The sequence below is a fragment of the Hydra vulgaris genome, chromosome 11, assembly GCF_038396675.1.
Source record: "Hydra vulgaris chromosome 11, alternate assembly HydraT2T_AEP".
Classification (NCBI taxonomy): domain Eukaryota; kingdom Metazoa; phylum Cnidaria; class Hydrozoa; order Anthoathecata; family Hydridae; genus Hydra; species Hydra vulgaris.
In genome coordinates this window covers 25,891,095-25,905,712 of record NC_088930.1, presented here as the reverse complement: position 1 = coordinate 25,905,712, position 14,618 = coordinate 25,891,095, and the positions used below count along the sequence as shown (strand labels likewise).

Below are 14,618 nucleotides of genomic sequence, written 5' to 3'. Positions count from 1 at the left end.
GTAGTAAATATGCTATTTTTATTTTTTTCTAGTAGTACAGAATTAATAGTTTAATGCAGGAAAAGACTATAGCAAGACTGTTTTTAGTGCAAAGATTATACCGTCGAATATTAAAGTTACATCGTTATCTTCCAAATGACTTAAAAAAGTTAGGAGATCAATACGTCAAGGAAGAATTTCGGCGGCATAAAGGTGCAAATCAGCTTCAAGCATATGAATTCATGACTGAATGGAAAGTAAGTTTTCATGTGAAAAATTTATTTAGAATTGCACAAATTGTTCGTTTTAAAAGTTATTTTTTTTTTAGTCCTATTGTGATACATTGCAAAATCAGATTAGCCTACCACCTTCTAGTTTGGGTGTACCACTTGATCCAGAAAAAGTAAACTCTCTATCACAAGAACAACTCGGACAACTATTTCACTTGCAGCAAGAAGCTACTAAAAAGATTTAATTTTAATTGCAGTATGTGCAATGCATTTTTTAAGATTTTTTTTTTTGGATAAAGTGTTACTTGTTGCAGTATGTATATAAATTATTAAAGTTTTGCATAATAAATAAAATGTTTTTAAAAGTTTATTTCTTTTCATGCTTCTAAATTTTAAATATAGTTTTTATATTTGATAAAATATTTTATAAATACTTGTTAGCATTACAAAATATTGGTAATAATTAAATAACTACTTTGATTACTTTAAATATTTTTAATTGTCATTTTTGTCTTTAAATAATTCTTTTAATTCTTTAAATATTTAAAAAAGCTAAGCAATTGTTGGTTACTATAGATACTGCAATTAATTTCAATTGCTAAGCATTATACTTTTATAAATCCTTTGAATTTTAGCTCAAAGAACTAATATTATGATTTTTTATTATTAAGCATAGTTTTAATATAAATACAGATTTAATTCTTATATTACTTTTTGTCTATAAAAATTATTTTCCACTGTTTCAAATAAGAAAATTTTTTAAATAGAGTTATGATTACAGATAGAAGATCTTAGTTTATCAATTCTTTATATAACTATCTTCAAAATGTTTTTTTTCTTTTGGATATTTTCATTATTGTTGAGTAAGTGAACTTGTTGGTATATGTAAAGAATCCCAATAATATGACTTTGTTAAAATTTTATAAAACAGAGCTTAACTATTTTTAATTTGTTAGAAACTATCATTTGCAATGCAATCTCTAAAGGTATGAGATAATTTGATTGTAATGAAGTTAAGGTTTGTTGACAATAAAATCTTTTTTTACTCTTTAGACCTCTTTTTCTTTTTACACATAGCCCTCCCATCCATATAAAAAGCAGACAAGTTTACATAAAAAATTGTCAACAACTATATAAATATTGGTGATTCTTATTTTGTTATTTCAGGTTGCTATGAGTACCAAGATGGGTATCTTGGTATGTTCTCAAGTAAAAACTATCCCAATAAGTATGAGAATAATGCATTTTGTGAGTGGAAGTTAACTTCTCCTAATTCAACTGTAATTCAACTTCGGTTTACTGATTTTGAGCTGGAGAAAAGTTCTAGTTGTCGCTATGATTTTTTGGAAATTTATAATGAAAATCCTATAAATTTTTCTCTCATTGGTCGTTTTTGTGGAAATGAAATACCTGATGTCATAGTCAGCTCATCAAACTCAATTTATTTACGTTTTCAAACAGATAAAAATGATGTTAAAAGAGGTTTTGAAGCAACATGGATTGCTGTCAGTAAAAATCATTTTGAAGAAAGTTATATTTCTAAAAGACAGGTTAATAATGAAAAAGGTGAAATTTTGGGAATTAATAATCTTTATTTCAGTCTGTACTAAATAATATACTTGGCTTATAAAAAAGCCAAATTTACTAAATAGTTTTTTTTTTAAATAAAATTTGGAAAAATTTTCATTTCAGTTTAAAAATTCGTTTTGGATTTCAGATTATGTTTGGAATAAACAAAAATAAATAAATAAAATGTGTAATTCTATTTCTCTTTCAATTTATTTCAAGATTTTGTAACTTATTAAAACTGTAGTTTTTAATATATAAAAATGTTGTAGCAAATCTGCAAAAGATGCATTTGATACATTAATAGGGGAGAGTGGGACACCATGAAACTAAGCAATTATATAGACAAACTCTTATTATCTCTGTTACTATTTGCTAGTGTAAGTCTGATATTTGTATTTTCTCCATTGTTTTCACAGTTATTTAATAATTTTCAGAGTTGTTTTACAGTTTAGTATTCAATGTCTTATTCACTAAATGCTATTATTTTATAAACTACTTAAGCTCTTTGTGTGCTTTTCATTAAACACATTGAATGAAATTTTATTTTGAAAAATAGAAATCAGCCTTCTTTTTCTATTAGAATGTATGGGTTAACATGATCCAGTTTTTATGGGGTGCTATATCATAGTACCCTAATGTACTGCTTTTTTGCAAATTAAAAAACTGTCAAACATACTGCAATTTAAGAGCAACAAGAAATGTCCATTTTAATAATTTAATGCTTCACCTAACTTGGTATCAAGTTTATCTAACAAAATTAATTTTGTCTCAAAAATGTTAATTACATAAGTTTATTTTAATATACTAATATCAAGATATTTATGTGCTCTTATGTTAAAGTAAATATATTTGTGTTAAAGGGCAATACATATAATTATGTTTTTATCCTGATTTTTATAAATTTATATTAAAATATAAATTAAACTAAATCTCAGAGATCAAGTTTGAATTCAATTTTTTACGCATGGTTTTACTCAATTTTTATGTTTGTCATATAAAAATTTGACTAACCTCTTATTTTCTAAAATTTGTTTGTTAATCATATTGTTTTAACAATATTTTTAGATAATTATGGAGAGCTATAGACAAATACTATAAGAAAAACTAATAAATGTGATACTATAAAGGTAGCAATTGATTTGGTTTTAACTGAAAATTATTTGTATTAAGAAATGCTGTAGAAGAAGTGAATCTTAGTCAAAGCATTCTTTCTTGGTACTCTCGAGTCCTTAATACAAATAGGGGGAGGGGGATTTTAGTCTAGATCTAATAAACAAGGAAGAGGGAGTGGAATTTTTTTATGTTACAATATAAGTATTTTTTTATAAAAAGTTTTAATTTATAAATTCAAACTAATATTTTATACAAAATACGCATAAAGCTATTTAATTTTAGTGAGATTTCACAGATCCAACAGCTGTTTTATAGTAATTTCAATAGGATTTAATATGGTGATATAAGTTTTATACTTTGGTAAGAAATAAACCTCATTTTCGACAAATTGAGATTTAATAGATTGACAATTTTTAAAGTCTGTTTACACTGAAAGTTTTTGTTTTTATTGGCGACTGAAATAATTATTTTCTAATTTTTTAAAAATAAAAAAAGGCCGATTTTCACTGTATATATTTTTTAGTTTTGACCTATAAATTGTTTTTAATAACAAGTAAAAATTAATAAACAAGGGAATCTTTTTCCAAATATAAATAAATCTTTGTATTGAGGATTCGAGAGTAAGTAATGCTATTGTGATAATTATTGCACTGATGAGTGTTTTTCCTACTTAGTAAATTAAAGGATTTAATTGCAGAAATAATAATTCTTAATATTCTTAATTTTTTATACAAATATGTTGAGAAAAAAAAGTAGAAAAAAGAAATAGCATTATTATGATTTTTCTACAAGAAGAGCAAGAAAAACTTTTTAAGCAGCTTATTGTTACCTGCTTTCAAATTATAGACAATTTTATTTTAAATCTATAATCATAAGATTTAAGGTTAATTATTTTTAAGATGGTCATAATAAATAAAAGAAAAGCTACCAACAAAAAACTTAAAAGTTTTTTAAATATTCAAATGCTAAAATGAGACTCTTTATCAAGAATAACATCTTTCAATATTTGCAATGCGCAAAAGTTTTTTCAAACCCTGTATTTAAGAAAACTTGGTAATGGATTTTGCATTTGGTATGTTAATGAAATAGCTACCACCACTCTACAAAAATGTAATAAAATTGTTACCAAAAAGGCATCAAGCTAGTTAACTCTGTAACAAGTGAAGAACATAGAGCTTTCGTGACAAAATCTATTTTTTCATAAGCTTTAGGTATTATTATTATTCAACCTGCAATGAAATTCCAAAGAAAAAAGTTTGTTGCATTATTAAGCAGCATTAATAATGAACTACCTTAAGTATACAAACCCAACTGGATTACCTTAAGTATACAAACCCAACTTAATACGGAGTTAGTTATGGAAGTAGTTCAACATTATATATCAAAAACATTCTAATAAAAAAATATCCATCTCTAATTATATTTGGTAAAAGCGAGAGCTACTTATCTATAGCCCTCAATCTTGCAAAGAGTAACATTAATGCAGCCCTTAGAAGTCTCTGTATTTGTTCCATTCAAACCAAATTATTGTTATTATTATTATTTTAACAAATTTACTCCCAACAAGTAACCTGTAAGTAAGAAAGTAAGTAAGTTAGGAGTTACCAGAAAACTAAGAATAATCATTAAAGAACAATTAAACAGTTGAAAGAAGACTTAAAAAATAATAAATTGTATGCATGGGAAAACATAAAGACTCGAGAGTTCAAGGCATTTATGTGCAGAAAAAAGACTAGATGTATAAAAGTTTTTAGAACATAAAGACAGCCACAGTAAAAAGATGTGACTTTGCTGAACGATATCATGCAAGATTTAGTTTTAGTTGATGAGGTAAAAGATAACAGCTTCTTCGAGCAGCAACCATGATAGTATTTGTAGAAAGTAGAAAGAGTTGCACCCTTACAACAATGTGACAGAGGCTCAAGCTTGGCAGTTGGAGCAGGTCTAACTACATTTATTATACGTTTTCGGATCTTGTCTAGAGCAGAAAGGCATAATTAGAAGAACCATCTCAAATATGGCAACAGTATTATATACAGGAATAAATTTGTAGAGGTAGAGAATGGAATTGGGAGTAAGGAGTGAGCCCAATAAAGAGAGGCAAACTTAGGCGATGCTAACTTAAAAATGGTTTCAAGTCATGCAGAAATAACTGTATAATAGTAGATACATAGTTTCTTTTCTCTAGATTTCTTTTTTTTATTATCACATTTAACATCTGTTACCGCTACCACAGTATTACTGTGTCCCTTACTGTTACCATGTATCACCATAAATTTTTTGCCATTTCTGCATTAACCGCGATATTATCACAATTTCCTTTATTTGTTTCACTCTCAGTAGTTAGTAATGAATGATAAACTGAGAAAACATAAATTAGAGGAATCAGTAAGAGTGTTGCAAGTCATAAAGTTAACTATCTGAGTATAAGGTTGAGAAATACAAAAGCTATGAGTTTTAGTGCCAGTATGGTCAGCGGTACTAGAGCTAATTCAGTGCGATAAGCATCAAAATTAAAGTCACCAAAAACAACAATATGGGAAAAAAGATAAAAATCTCAGTCAATTTACCAGATAATATCAAGTAACATCAAAAAAAATGCAAACTTTAGAAGGAGGAAAATGCTAAAGAGAGAATTAAATTAACAGAACCACATAAATAAATAGTTGGAGGATTTAAACTTGATTTCATGGCAATTAGATAAATTTATATGCAAATATATGCCTAGGCCAAACATGTGACTTTCATGTCTTTGTGAATCAAATGATAATATTCAAATATTCATCCAAGATAGATTAAAACAATTAGGTGGTAATAATGGCTTTTATGTTAAATACTTTTAGGTACCTTAGTTTTAAGTTATTATAAAAGTTGACTCAATCATAGATTGTGCATGACACTCCCAAAAAAAAAAAAGGTAAGTTAGCTTATGAAAGACTTGAGTACCAGTGTTAGTCTCTAAATAAGGGTTAGCAACATATTGATTTTCTTATTAAAAAAAAACTCTTTTTTAAAATATATAGGGACCTTGTAAATGTTTAAGGCACTTAAAGCACCTCTGAAAAAATTTTCTTTTCAAAAAATGTTTTTATTCAGTGTTATTTTATTATATAGAATATATTTAGAACTGAGATTAGCTATATTATGCTTTCGATGCACCCTATTAAAGATTCAATCAATTAGCTATGCAGCTACCTCAGTCCAGCTAATTAATCATGTAACAAAAGGTTCCTTATACAGCCTCAACAATTGATACAAAAAGCACTTACAAAACAATAACCATGCACAATGGCAACATAGATGTTGCCATTGTGCATGGTTGTTGTTATTCATGCACACGGCACTGTTAATACTCTGCTATTTTACAGCTGTTAATGAAATCAGCTTCTCTAAAAGCTACCTTAGAGTTTAGATAAACTACCACCTGGTCTCAGAACCATTTGACTGAGTTTTAGAGCTGTAACCTCATCTAGAGATAATAGGATAAGTTGCATAGCCTCCAGCAAAGAGGCACTAGCACAAATCCATCACTGCAACACAAGTTTTCAACTATGCTTGCCTAATAAGATAAAAAACGGTGTGAAGCTGATAAACAGAATATTTCTATTTACCCCTAAAATGTTTGCCTATGAGGCCTTCTACAAGACAGTTAACATCTGCCCATAATGAGTGTTTTTATTGAAACATTATCTCTAGCTTTTACTTAACTTCTGAGTCAACTTATCCTAGCTTTTGTCTGGGAAAGCAAATCTTAAAAGACAGCGAGAAATGGGGCAGGTTGTTCTGAATTACATGTTAATAGTAGCAGCGTGATTGCAATAATCCTGAGCGTAACCTGATCTGAAGTAAGTTAAAAAAGTTTTGTAACCAGTACTCTAACACATTGCTCAGGAGAATTTAAATGTTCTTTAAATAAAATCTTTTATCTACAGGGAAACTAGAAATTTGGGTAAATGGTCTGTTTAATGGTTGTAGTCACTAGTCAGTCACTAGGCTAACACCACACCAAAGGTTTAAACAGAATCCAAACATACATATAGTAACTTATAGGTAAGCTAGCACCACGCTAGAGGTTCACACAGAGCACAAACATACCCATATATAGTAACTTGCAGGTGAATGAATATTGCGCCAGAGGTTCAGTAAAACACTACCATACAAATATAATAGCTTACAGCTGAGTTAACACAAGGCTTGAGGCTCACACAGAACACAAACATAAATATAGTTACATGCACAAAATGGTCTTGTCTTCTAAATTAATCTGAAGTGCTCATCACTATTCAAAAAATTGCATTTTGTGTTATATTGTAAACCTTGGCGGGAATGGACAGCTTTCGCTCAGTTAAGCTAGTTTCGGCTAGTGGTTCTAACTGTAGGTTCTAAACTACAGCAGGCAAATAGTATATATATATATATATATATATATATATATATGTATATGTATATATGTATATATATATATATATATATGTATATATAGAACCCTTAGATGTTGTCCGAAAGTTTTTTCCATATTTTGTTGACAAAAAGTAAAAATTAAAATGCAAGACCGGAATTTTTTTTTTTTAATAATGATAGACTGCCTGCCCTAACCAAACCCTCAGTCGATGTAGCAGCACTCCCTTGCGGGTCAGGCTATTGGTCAGTCGATGTAGCAGCACTCCCTTGCGAGTCAGGCTATTTGTCAGTCGATGTAGCAGCACTCCCTTGCGAGTCAGGCTATTTGTCAGTCGATGTAGCAGCACTCCCTTGCGAGTCAGGCTATAAGATAGTCGATGTAGCAACACTCCGCGCATGATTTTCAGTAAAAAAAATAAAAATAAAAACATTTTATTAAAAAAAATAAAAATAAAAACATTTTATTAAAAAAAATAAAATAAAAACATTGTTTATATTGTTAAAAACATTCACAATGTTTTTAAAACATTCTGGTCAATTAAATTTGCGTTTTTGTGGTTTTTTTAAAAAACGATTAATTTGTAATTAAATTAATGGTTTTTACTTTCGTCCAACACGGAAATGTTGGACGAAAGTTAAAAGTAATTAAAAGTGACGTATATGTTGGCGTAAGAATCACTTTTTTCCTTCCGCTCTTCCCAAAGCCAACAAACTATAAATCTATATATATACATATATATATATGTATATATATATATGTATATGTATATATATATAGAGAGAGAGAGAGAAAGTAATAGTTACAAGACAAAAACCAAAAGTTTATCTACTCGCCCCACTCTCCTCTATATTCTTAATAAAAATAATAAAAACTTAAGTTTAAAACATTAGAACATTTTAAAGATATTTTTATTCATATGAGTAATAATGCATACATTTAAATAAATAGAAGGTTAAAATTTTCATTTATGTAAATGATCTAAAAAAATTTTAAAATGTTTTTATGAGTTCAAACTTTTGATTAAATAAGTGTTAATATATTAAGTATAAAATTAGAGATCTTTTCTACAAATATACCTTTGATAGGAACTTTTAATAAATAGTTTTTCTGACAAAACTCTTGTTTTAATCATAACAAACTTGCTGTATTTATGTAAAATGTATGTATATAAAAATAGATACAGCTCTTCTAGAAAAATACTTTTAGGAGTCTGCATTTTAAAGTTTTAAGTGTACAGAAATATCTCCGAAAGTATCTTTATGTGTTTAAAATTAAAAGTTTTTAATTCGTTCATTTTTACTTAGATAAATGTGGTGGTATACAAAATTCAAATGAAGGTAGTATTACATCTCCAAATTTTCCTAACAATTACCCAGCTTCATCACATTGTGTTTGGATTTTGGAATCAAATCAATCAAGCAAAATAGTATTAAACTTTAAAAGTTTTGATCTAGAAAAGCATATTGAATGCAGATATGATTATGTTGTAGTTAAAGATGGTCGAACCAGAAATGCTAAGGTAATTGGCCAGTATTGTGGCAGTGGAATTCCTCAAGAAATAAGTACTAATGGCTCAGCTCTTTACATTGAGTTTGTTTCAGATACTTCTACACAAAATAAAGGATTTAAAGCTGCTTGGAAAATGATTACTCCTCCAGTTACACCTATATCTACTCTTCAAAGTAAGTTTAAATTTTGAAACACAAAATATTTTTGAATGCTTTGTTATGAAACACAAAGCAGTTTGTGAAGTACAAAATGTTTTAGTGTGGTTTCTAAAACACAAACAATTTGTAAAACTTATGAGGTTGACTTTTTTTGAAACTTTTTTTTTTTGTGTATAATTTGTTGTAAAGCACAAAACGCTTTAGTGTGATTTGTAAAGCATGAGAATTTTTTTGAAACATAACATTAAATATTTACATGTATTTGAAACATTAAAATTTTTACATCTTGACTTATTGTGAGATGGTAATCAACAATTAGTCATTTGCTGAGGTAATCAACAATTTGTCATTTATCTAATGAATTGACTGATGGTTGTCAGTCAACTATTCTGATAAATTGGCTAATAATGTCAGTCAACTGTTAGGGTATGTTAAAGAGGCATGTTTGATAAATAGTTATTTAATGCACTATTATGTTGTGTATTAACTTTTTTCAAACATTAAATTAGTTCAGTTAAAAGTAGCATAGGTCATCAATCTACAGTTTCAGTCCATAAAGTTTAAGTCCAGATCATCAAATTATATGTCCATAAAAGTTTCTTTGATTTCTTGATTTAATGAACCATTTTTTATAATGAAATTAGGCGTATTGGTGTAAAAGTTTTTTCTGTATGAACAAAAATATATTATGTGTATTAGGGTGGAGCAAAAAAAAAACTTTTTTATTTCTCCTATTACACCCTAGGTTTGTTCTATATTATAAAATAACACTGAATTTAAAATTTTTTTGAATAAAAATATTTTAAAGGGTTTCAGCTGACTCTTATATATTTAACAGGTCCTTAATATTATCCAAAAAAAATTCTTTAAAAATATGTCAACCTGGTACTCAAAAGAAGTGAAATTTTGTTTTAAATCTTTCAAAAAATTTTAGTGTAAATAATAGTAAATTTATATAATAGTAATTATTAGTAATTTTTGACCTTTAATCAATAATTAGATTATTTGATAATTATCAATGTTAATGGTTATCAAATTAACCTAATGTGCAGTGTAGTAATCCACAATATTATTTCTAGTAATTTTAAATATCCATTGTAAATATTATAAAAACGTAGTATATTTTATTATGTTTGATTTTTTGACACAGTTACACAAAAATGCAGCCACACAGCACTTTGTAGATGTAGTGCATTAAGTAGTTTTTTTAATTTCAATGTTTCGAATATAACACTATTTTCACAGTTGATTATTTTATGACCTGCAGTAAAGCACATTTGTCTTGAGAACTTTTTCTCTTTTTTTAGCTTCTTTATTAGCTTTCATTATTCTAGACACAGTTCTTTACCTACAGTTTTATTTTAGGATGTGGTGCAATTTTAAATGGAGAAACTGGAGTTTTAATTTCCCCAGAATATCCAAATGGTTTTCAAAACAAAGATTTGTGCACTTGGACAATTAATGTTCCTGAGAGTGGACAAGTTGAGCTCATTTTTGAGGACTTTCATGTTGATGTTGAGCACACTGGATGTAATAAAGCGTATGTGCAGTTGCATGATGGGCATTTAGGACAAAAACTTGGTTTATTTTGTGGTACATATTTACCTAAATCTGTTCTTTCAAAAACAAACTCTATGACTGTTGTGTTTTTATCAGATGGGGTTAAAGCCAGTCGTGGTTTTCGTGCTAGATGGGTTACTATATTTCCTAGACATATTTTCGTAAATCCATCTGACCAAGGTAATACAATTAACTCTGTGTGTATGTGTATATATATATATATACACACATATAGCTTTACTTTTATATTTTAGTTATTTTAGCTTTTAATAGTTATATAATAAGTATTTAATAGTTATATAATAATAGTTTAATTTGTTGTTGTTTTTTTAATGTAAAATTTTTTTTTTTTAATCAACTTATACAATATTTATCTCAACTATATATTTGTATTAGATACAGTATGTGGTGAGCTTGTAAAGCCAACAGGATATATAAATGTTATCAAACCTAAAAATTGTTCATGGAATATAATTGTTCCGGTTAAAAAGCTTGTTGAAATCTTTATTATTAACATTGATATGGCTGATGATCCAGATTGTCACCGTGAATGGATAGAGGTTAGAGATTATGTAAATGCACCACTTTTGTTTCGAACATGTGGACAGTTAAAGTCTAAACCTATATTAACTAGTTCAAATACTGCATTTATTCAGCATATGGCTTTGAACACATCAAGATTATCATTTTTAAAATTATTCTGGCAAGCAGTAGATATAACCAACAGTGTACATTTACAGAGATATGGTAACTTATTAATTTTGAAAAATAAAAATTAAAGTATAACAATTTTATTTCAGAGTGATCAATACTTATGCAAACTTTTAAGCATTCTCCTTGAAAATGCAAAATAATTCTGTTAAAGAAAAGCTAACTTGCAAAATTGATAAAAATGTCATGCTGCAATTTCTTAAATATACTAGAAACTCATAATTGCGAATGCAGTATTCAATATTTTATATTCAGTATCTCTCCACCTCAGTATAATGGGTACGTTTTAAAAGTTTCTGTAAACTCTTGGAAAAATTAAAAAAAAATCTGATGATTTCCTGGAAATATGCTTGAGAAATTAAGTATCCACCCTACCTGACCAAAAAGTATTTTTCTTTTTAAAACATAAATGGACTCAATTAGTCATTTTCTATTTTTAGACAATTGTGCTTCAATGTCTTTGGAATCTGTTAAGTTGCCAATATTTGATGGAATGAGTAGTCCTTTTAAATTTCCTTGGGTAGCAGCTGTTATAGGCATGTATGGGCATATCCACTGTGCTGGAGCAATTTTGTCACCTGAATGGTTATTAACAGCTGCTCACTGTTTTCAAAGGTTTTTTATTATTTTTTAAATTATGGTTAATATAAAATGTTCCGCGATATAAAATATAAAATAAATAAAGTTAGAGTTGATATGTAGGGTAAAGTGGTGTAGCATTGACAAATTTTTGAAAATATATTTTTTCTTTTGATGTGACAAAATAATTTTGATATGAAATATTTTTATGTGTTTACCAATGATATTGTTGACATAAACTGATAAAAAACTCAATTAGTTTGTAATATTATTGGTAGATAGTTGATTTTGTTTTGGATGTGCAGTTGTCAATGTTATTCTTTAGAGCAGTGGTAGTCAGCCTGATCCCTACCATCCACCAGCGGGCGGTAGATATTTTTTTGGTGGGTGGTAGGAATTTTTTCCGGTTTACGAAAATACTTCCTGTTTTAAATGTTAAAAATTTTTCCTAAAAAAACAACATTAAAAATGATTGCTTTCATATAATTGCAGTAGTGAGCCAAACAACAATATATAAATCAAAACCATATGAGATATTTTTAAAATGTTTCAATACCGAATCACAATTTTCTGTGCCGTGAAATGTGGTTACTTTGGACAAAAACTTTGGGTTAAATTGGACAAAAACTTTGAGTTAAACTCTTTCCACTAGAAAGAGTTTTACTCAATTTTTTTTTTTTTTTTTATTACCCAAATTTCGTTTTTCTGTTACATAGCATAATGTGGATTTTTTAAACTCGTAAAATTCAATGCTCATGTTAAAAAAAAAAAATCTAGTTTTAGGAGATATTGAAACGAAAGATACTCGTAGGTTCTCACTGTCTTTAACATGCACACACCCTTGTACGCATTTGTACGCTTTTAAGTAACCCCTTCCTCCATATCTGCGTGCATACTTTAGGGAAGACCCCTAATGTAATAATTTATATATTAATTTGTAATAATATAACGAAAAAAAATATTTAAAAAAAAAAAGAAACTTTACACTTTTTAGGTTCTTAGAAATATTATTACTGTTTGATTTTTTTTTTTTAAAGGTTACCGTTGCGTTTGTTTTGGCGAATTAGAGCAGGTGATTATGATTTAATGAAAGATGATGGTTTTGAACAGGATCGCGCAATAAAAAACATTTTTATTCATCCAAACTATGGATCTATTACGCACGATAACGATATTGCTCTATTACAATTAGAAGAACGTTTATACTTCAATGACAGAGTAAGCAATGTTTGTTTGCCATCAGAAAATACTGAGTTGCCCATTGGTAAAAAGTGTTCCGTTGCAGGCTGGGGTGCGAGAAAATTTTTGAGACAACCGGAAGGCTTGTTAGCCCATGTTGAACCAAAAATTGTCTCACAAAATGAATGCAACAGTCTAAAGGCCTACAATAAGAGAGTAACGGACAGGATGTTTTGCGCTGGTGATGATGGTGTAGATAGTTGCCAAGGAGATGGTGGTAGTCCTTTAATATGCATTGATCAAAATCATTCTTTTGCTATTGGATTAGCAAGCTGGGGTAATGGTTGCGCGTTTCCTGGAAAGTATGGTGTTTATACAGACGTGCGGAAATTCAGACAGTGGATTGATGACACAATAGAATCAAACTAAATAATGAATTAAACTGTACTTTTAGGTTATTGTTAATTGAAATCTAAAAGTTGTAAATTTTAGTCTGGTTATTTGTTGCTAGGATCTAGGTAATTGTTTCTACTAACTTTGTTTTCACTGTTACTTTTTATTGTTTGCGCGACAAACCGTCTGTTTTATATGAACATTTTTTTTTTGTTTTTAATGTTTCATAAAAAAAGGAAAATTGAGTTATTATTTTTTTAGTTGTATACTTTTTAAATATATTTTATTACCTACTTATTTTTGTCATTTTTGTTATTATTATACGAGTTATTATCTCGAATGGATTTCTCTTTTGTATTTATTTTTTTTTTAATTTATAAAATAGGTTTGAATCTCACCCCAAACTTTTTCCACTCAACTAAGGTTTCTAAAATCATGGCAACATCGACACATTTTTGTAATTATGCTGTAAATGTAAAGTGGCATTATTTAGGGTAACACCATTAGAGTTTAGACAAAGAAATAAGAGAAAAAATTTAAACATTAGCACCAATAAATGCACCGCGTGGGATGTTTGACTAATTTAAGCAGTCAAAACTCAATTGTTAAAAACTGTCTAATAAAAAAATACTGAAGTTACTTTAGCAATGCTGAGTAGTCAGTGAATATTAAAAACGTAAATTAACCGCAAAAAGTTTGAACAGTAAGGCGTACGATATATACGAAGTTGATCAAATTTTTATTGTTTATGAGTTATATTTCGGTCGTTTTTTTTTTGCAATTACCAAAAACGAATATAGTTATAATACATTTCAAAGTTATTTGTGATGAATTCTAATGAAGTTGAAAAGTTTTAACTCTAGAACGCATAATTTTTTTTTAAAGCATTAGAAAAAAACAATAAGAAGTGTACACAGGAAAAACGTCTTTTATGAATGATTTATAAAAGTCTTTGTATAAAGTTAGGAAGAAAATAAAAGTTACAAATATTTTATTAAAAATGTAAACTTCAGATAAATTAATCAAGAAACAATTTTTTCTAATTTACTTCTATGCTTTACATGAAAACTTTTATAAATGAATAATATATACTTTCTCAAAACTTTTTAAGGTGGTTCACCCTATAAAAATTTTTTTTTTGATAAAAATAAGCTCTACCAAGATAATTTTTTTTAATATAATAAAATAAATAAAGAATTAAAGAAAAAAAAGTTGAAAGTAATTTGCCCCGATTAT

General features: G+C 28.0%; 2 protein-coding genes across 4 annotated transcripts; both read left to right on the top strand.

Annotated features, from left to right (window-relative positions):
- LOC100205897 (succinate dehydrogenase assembly factor 3, mitochondrial) lies at positions 1 to 574 on the top strand. The gene is made up of 2 exons (XM_065810593.1): positions 1 to 236; positions 308 to 574. Exons 1-2 carry the CDS (start codon positions 54 to 56, stop codon positions 452 to 454), a joined length of 330 nt encoding a protein of 109 aa, XP_065666665.1. The 5' UTR covers positions 1 to 53; the 3' UTR covers positions 455 to 574.
- Positions 325 to 13,739, top strand: LOC100208297 (tolloid-like protein 1). 3 transcript variants are annotated; one of them, XM_065810590.1, is made up of 8 exons: positions 325 to 465; positions 1,166 to 1,195; positions 1,377 to 1,775; positions 8,598 to 8,975; positions 10,326 to 10,700; positions 10,917 to 11,267; positions 11,672 to 11,846; positions 12,848 to 13,739. In XM_065810590.1, exons 3-8 carry the CDS (start codon positions 1,409 to 1,411, stop codon positions 13,416 to 13,418), a joined length of 2,217 nt encoding a protein of 738 aa, XP_065666662.1. In that variant the 5' UTR covers positions 325 to 465; positions 1,166 to 1,195; positions 1,377 to 1,408; the 3' UTR covers positions 13,419 to 13,739. The 3 variants fall into 3 exon arrangements, with proteins under 3 accessions (XP_065666662.1, XP_065666663.1, XP_065666661.1); XM_065810589.1 differs by lacking the exon at positions 325 to 465 and adding an exon at positions 992 to 1,072; XM_065810591.1 differs by lacking the exon at positions 1,166 to 1,195 and having other exon boundaries at positions 327 to 465.
- Positions 13,740 to 14,618: the final 879 nt, after the last annotated feature.

Bases quoted from the DNA above. Each gene is read 5' to 3' on its own strand.
- LOC100205897 (XM_065810593.1), top strand. From the start codon at position 54: ATGCAGGAAAAGACTATAGCAAGACTGTTTTTAGTGCAAAGATTATAC. The intron at 237-307 runs GTAAGTTTTCAT...TTTTTTTTTTAG, and splicing joins AATTCATGACTGAATGGAAA to TCCTATTGTGATACATTGCA.
- LOC100208297 (XM_065810589.1), top strand. From the start codon at position 1,036: ATGTTTTTTTTCTTTTGGATATTTTCATTATTGTTGA. The intron at 8,976-10,325 runs GTAAGTTTAAAT...GTTTTATTTTAG, and splicing joins ACCTATATCTACTCTTCAAA to GATGTGGTGCAATTTTAAAT. The intron at 11,268-11,671 runs GTAACTTATTAA...TTCTATTTTTAG, and splicing joins TGTACATTTACAGAGATATG to ACAATTGTGCTTCAATGTCT.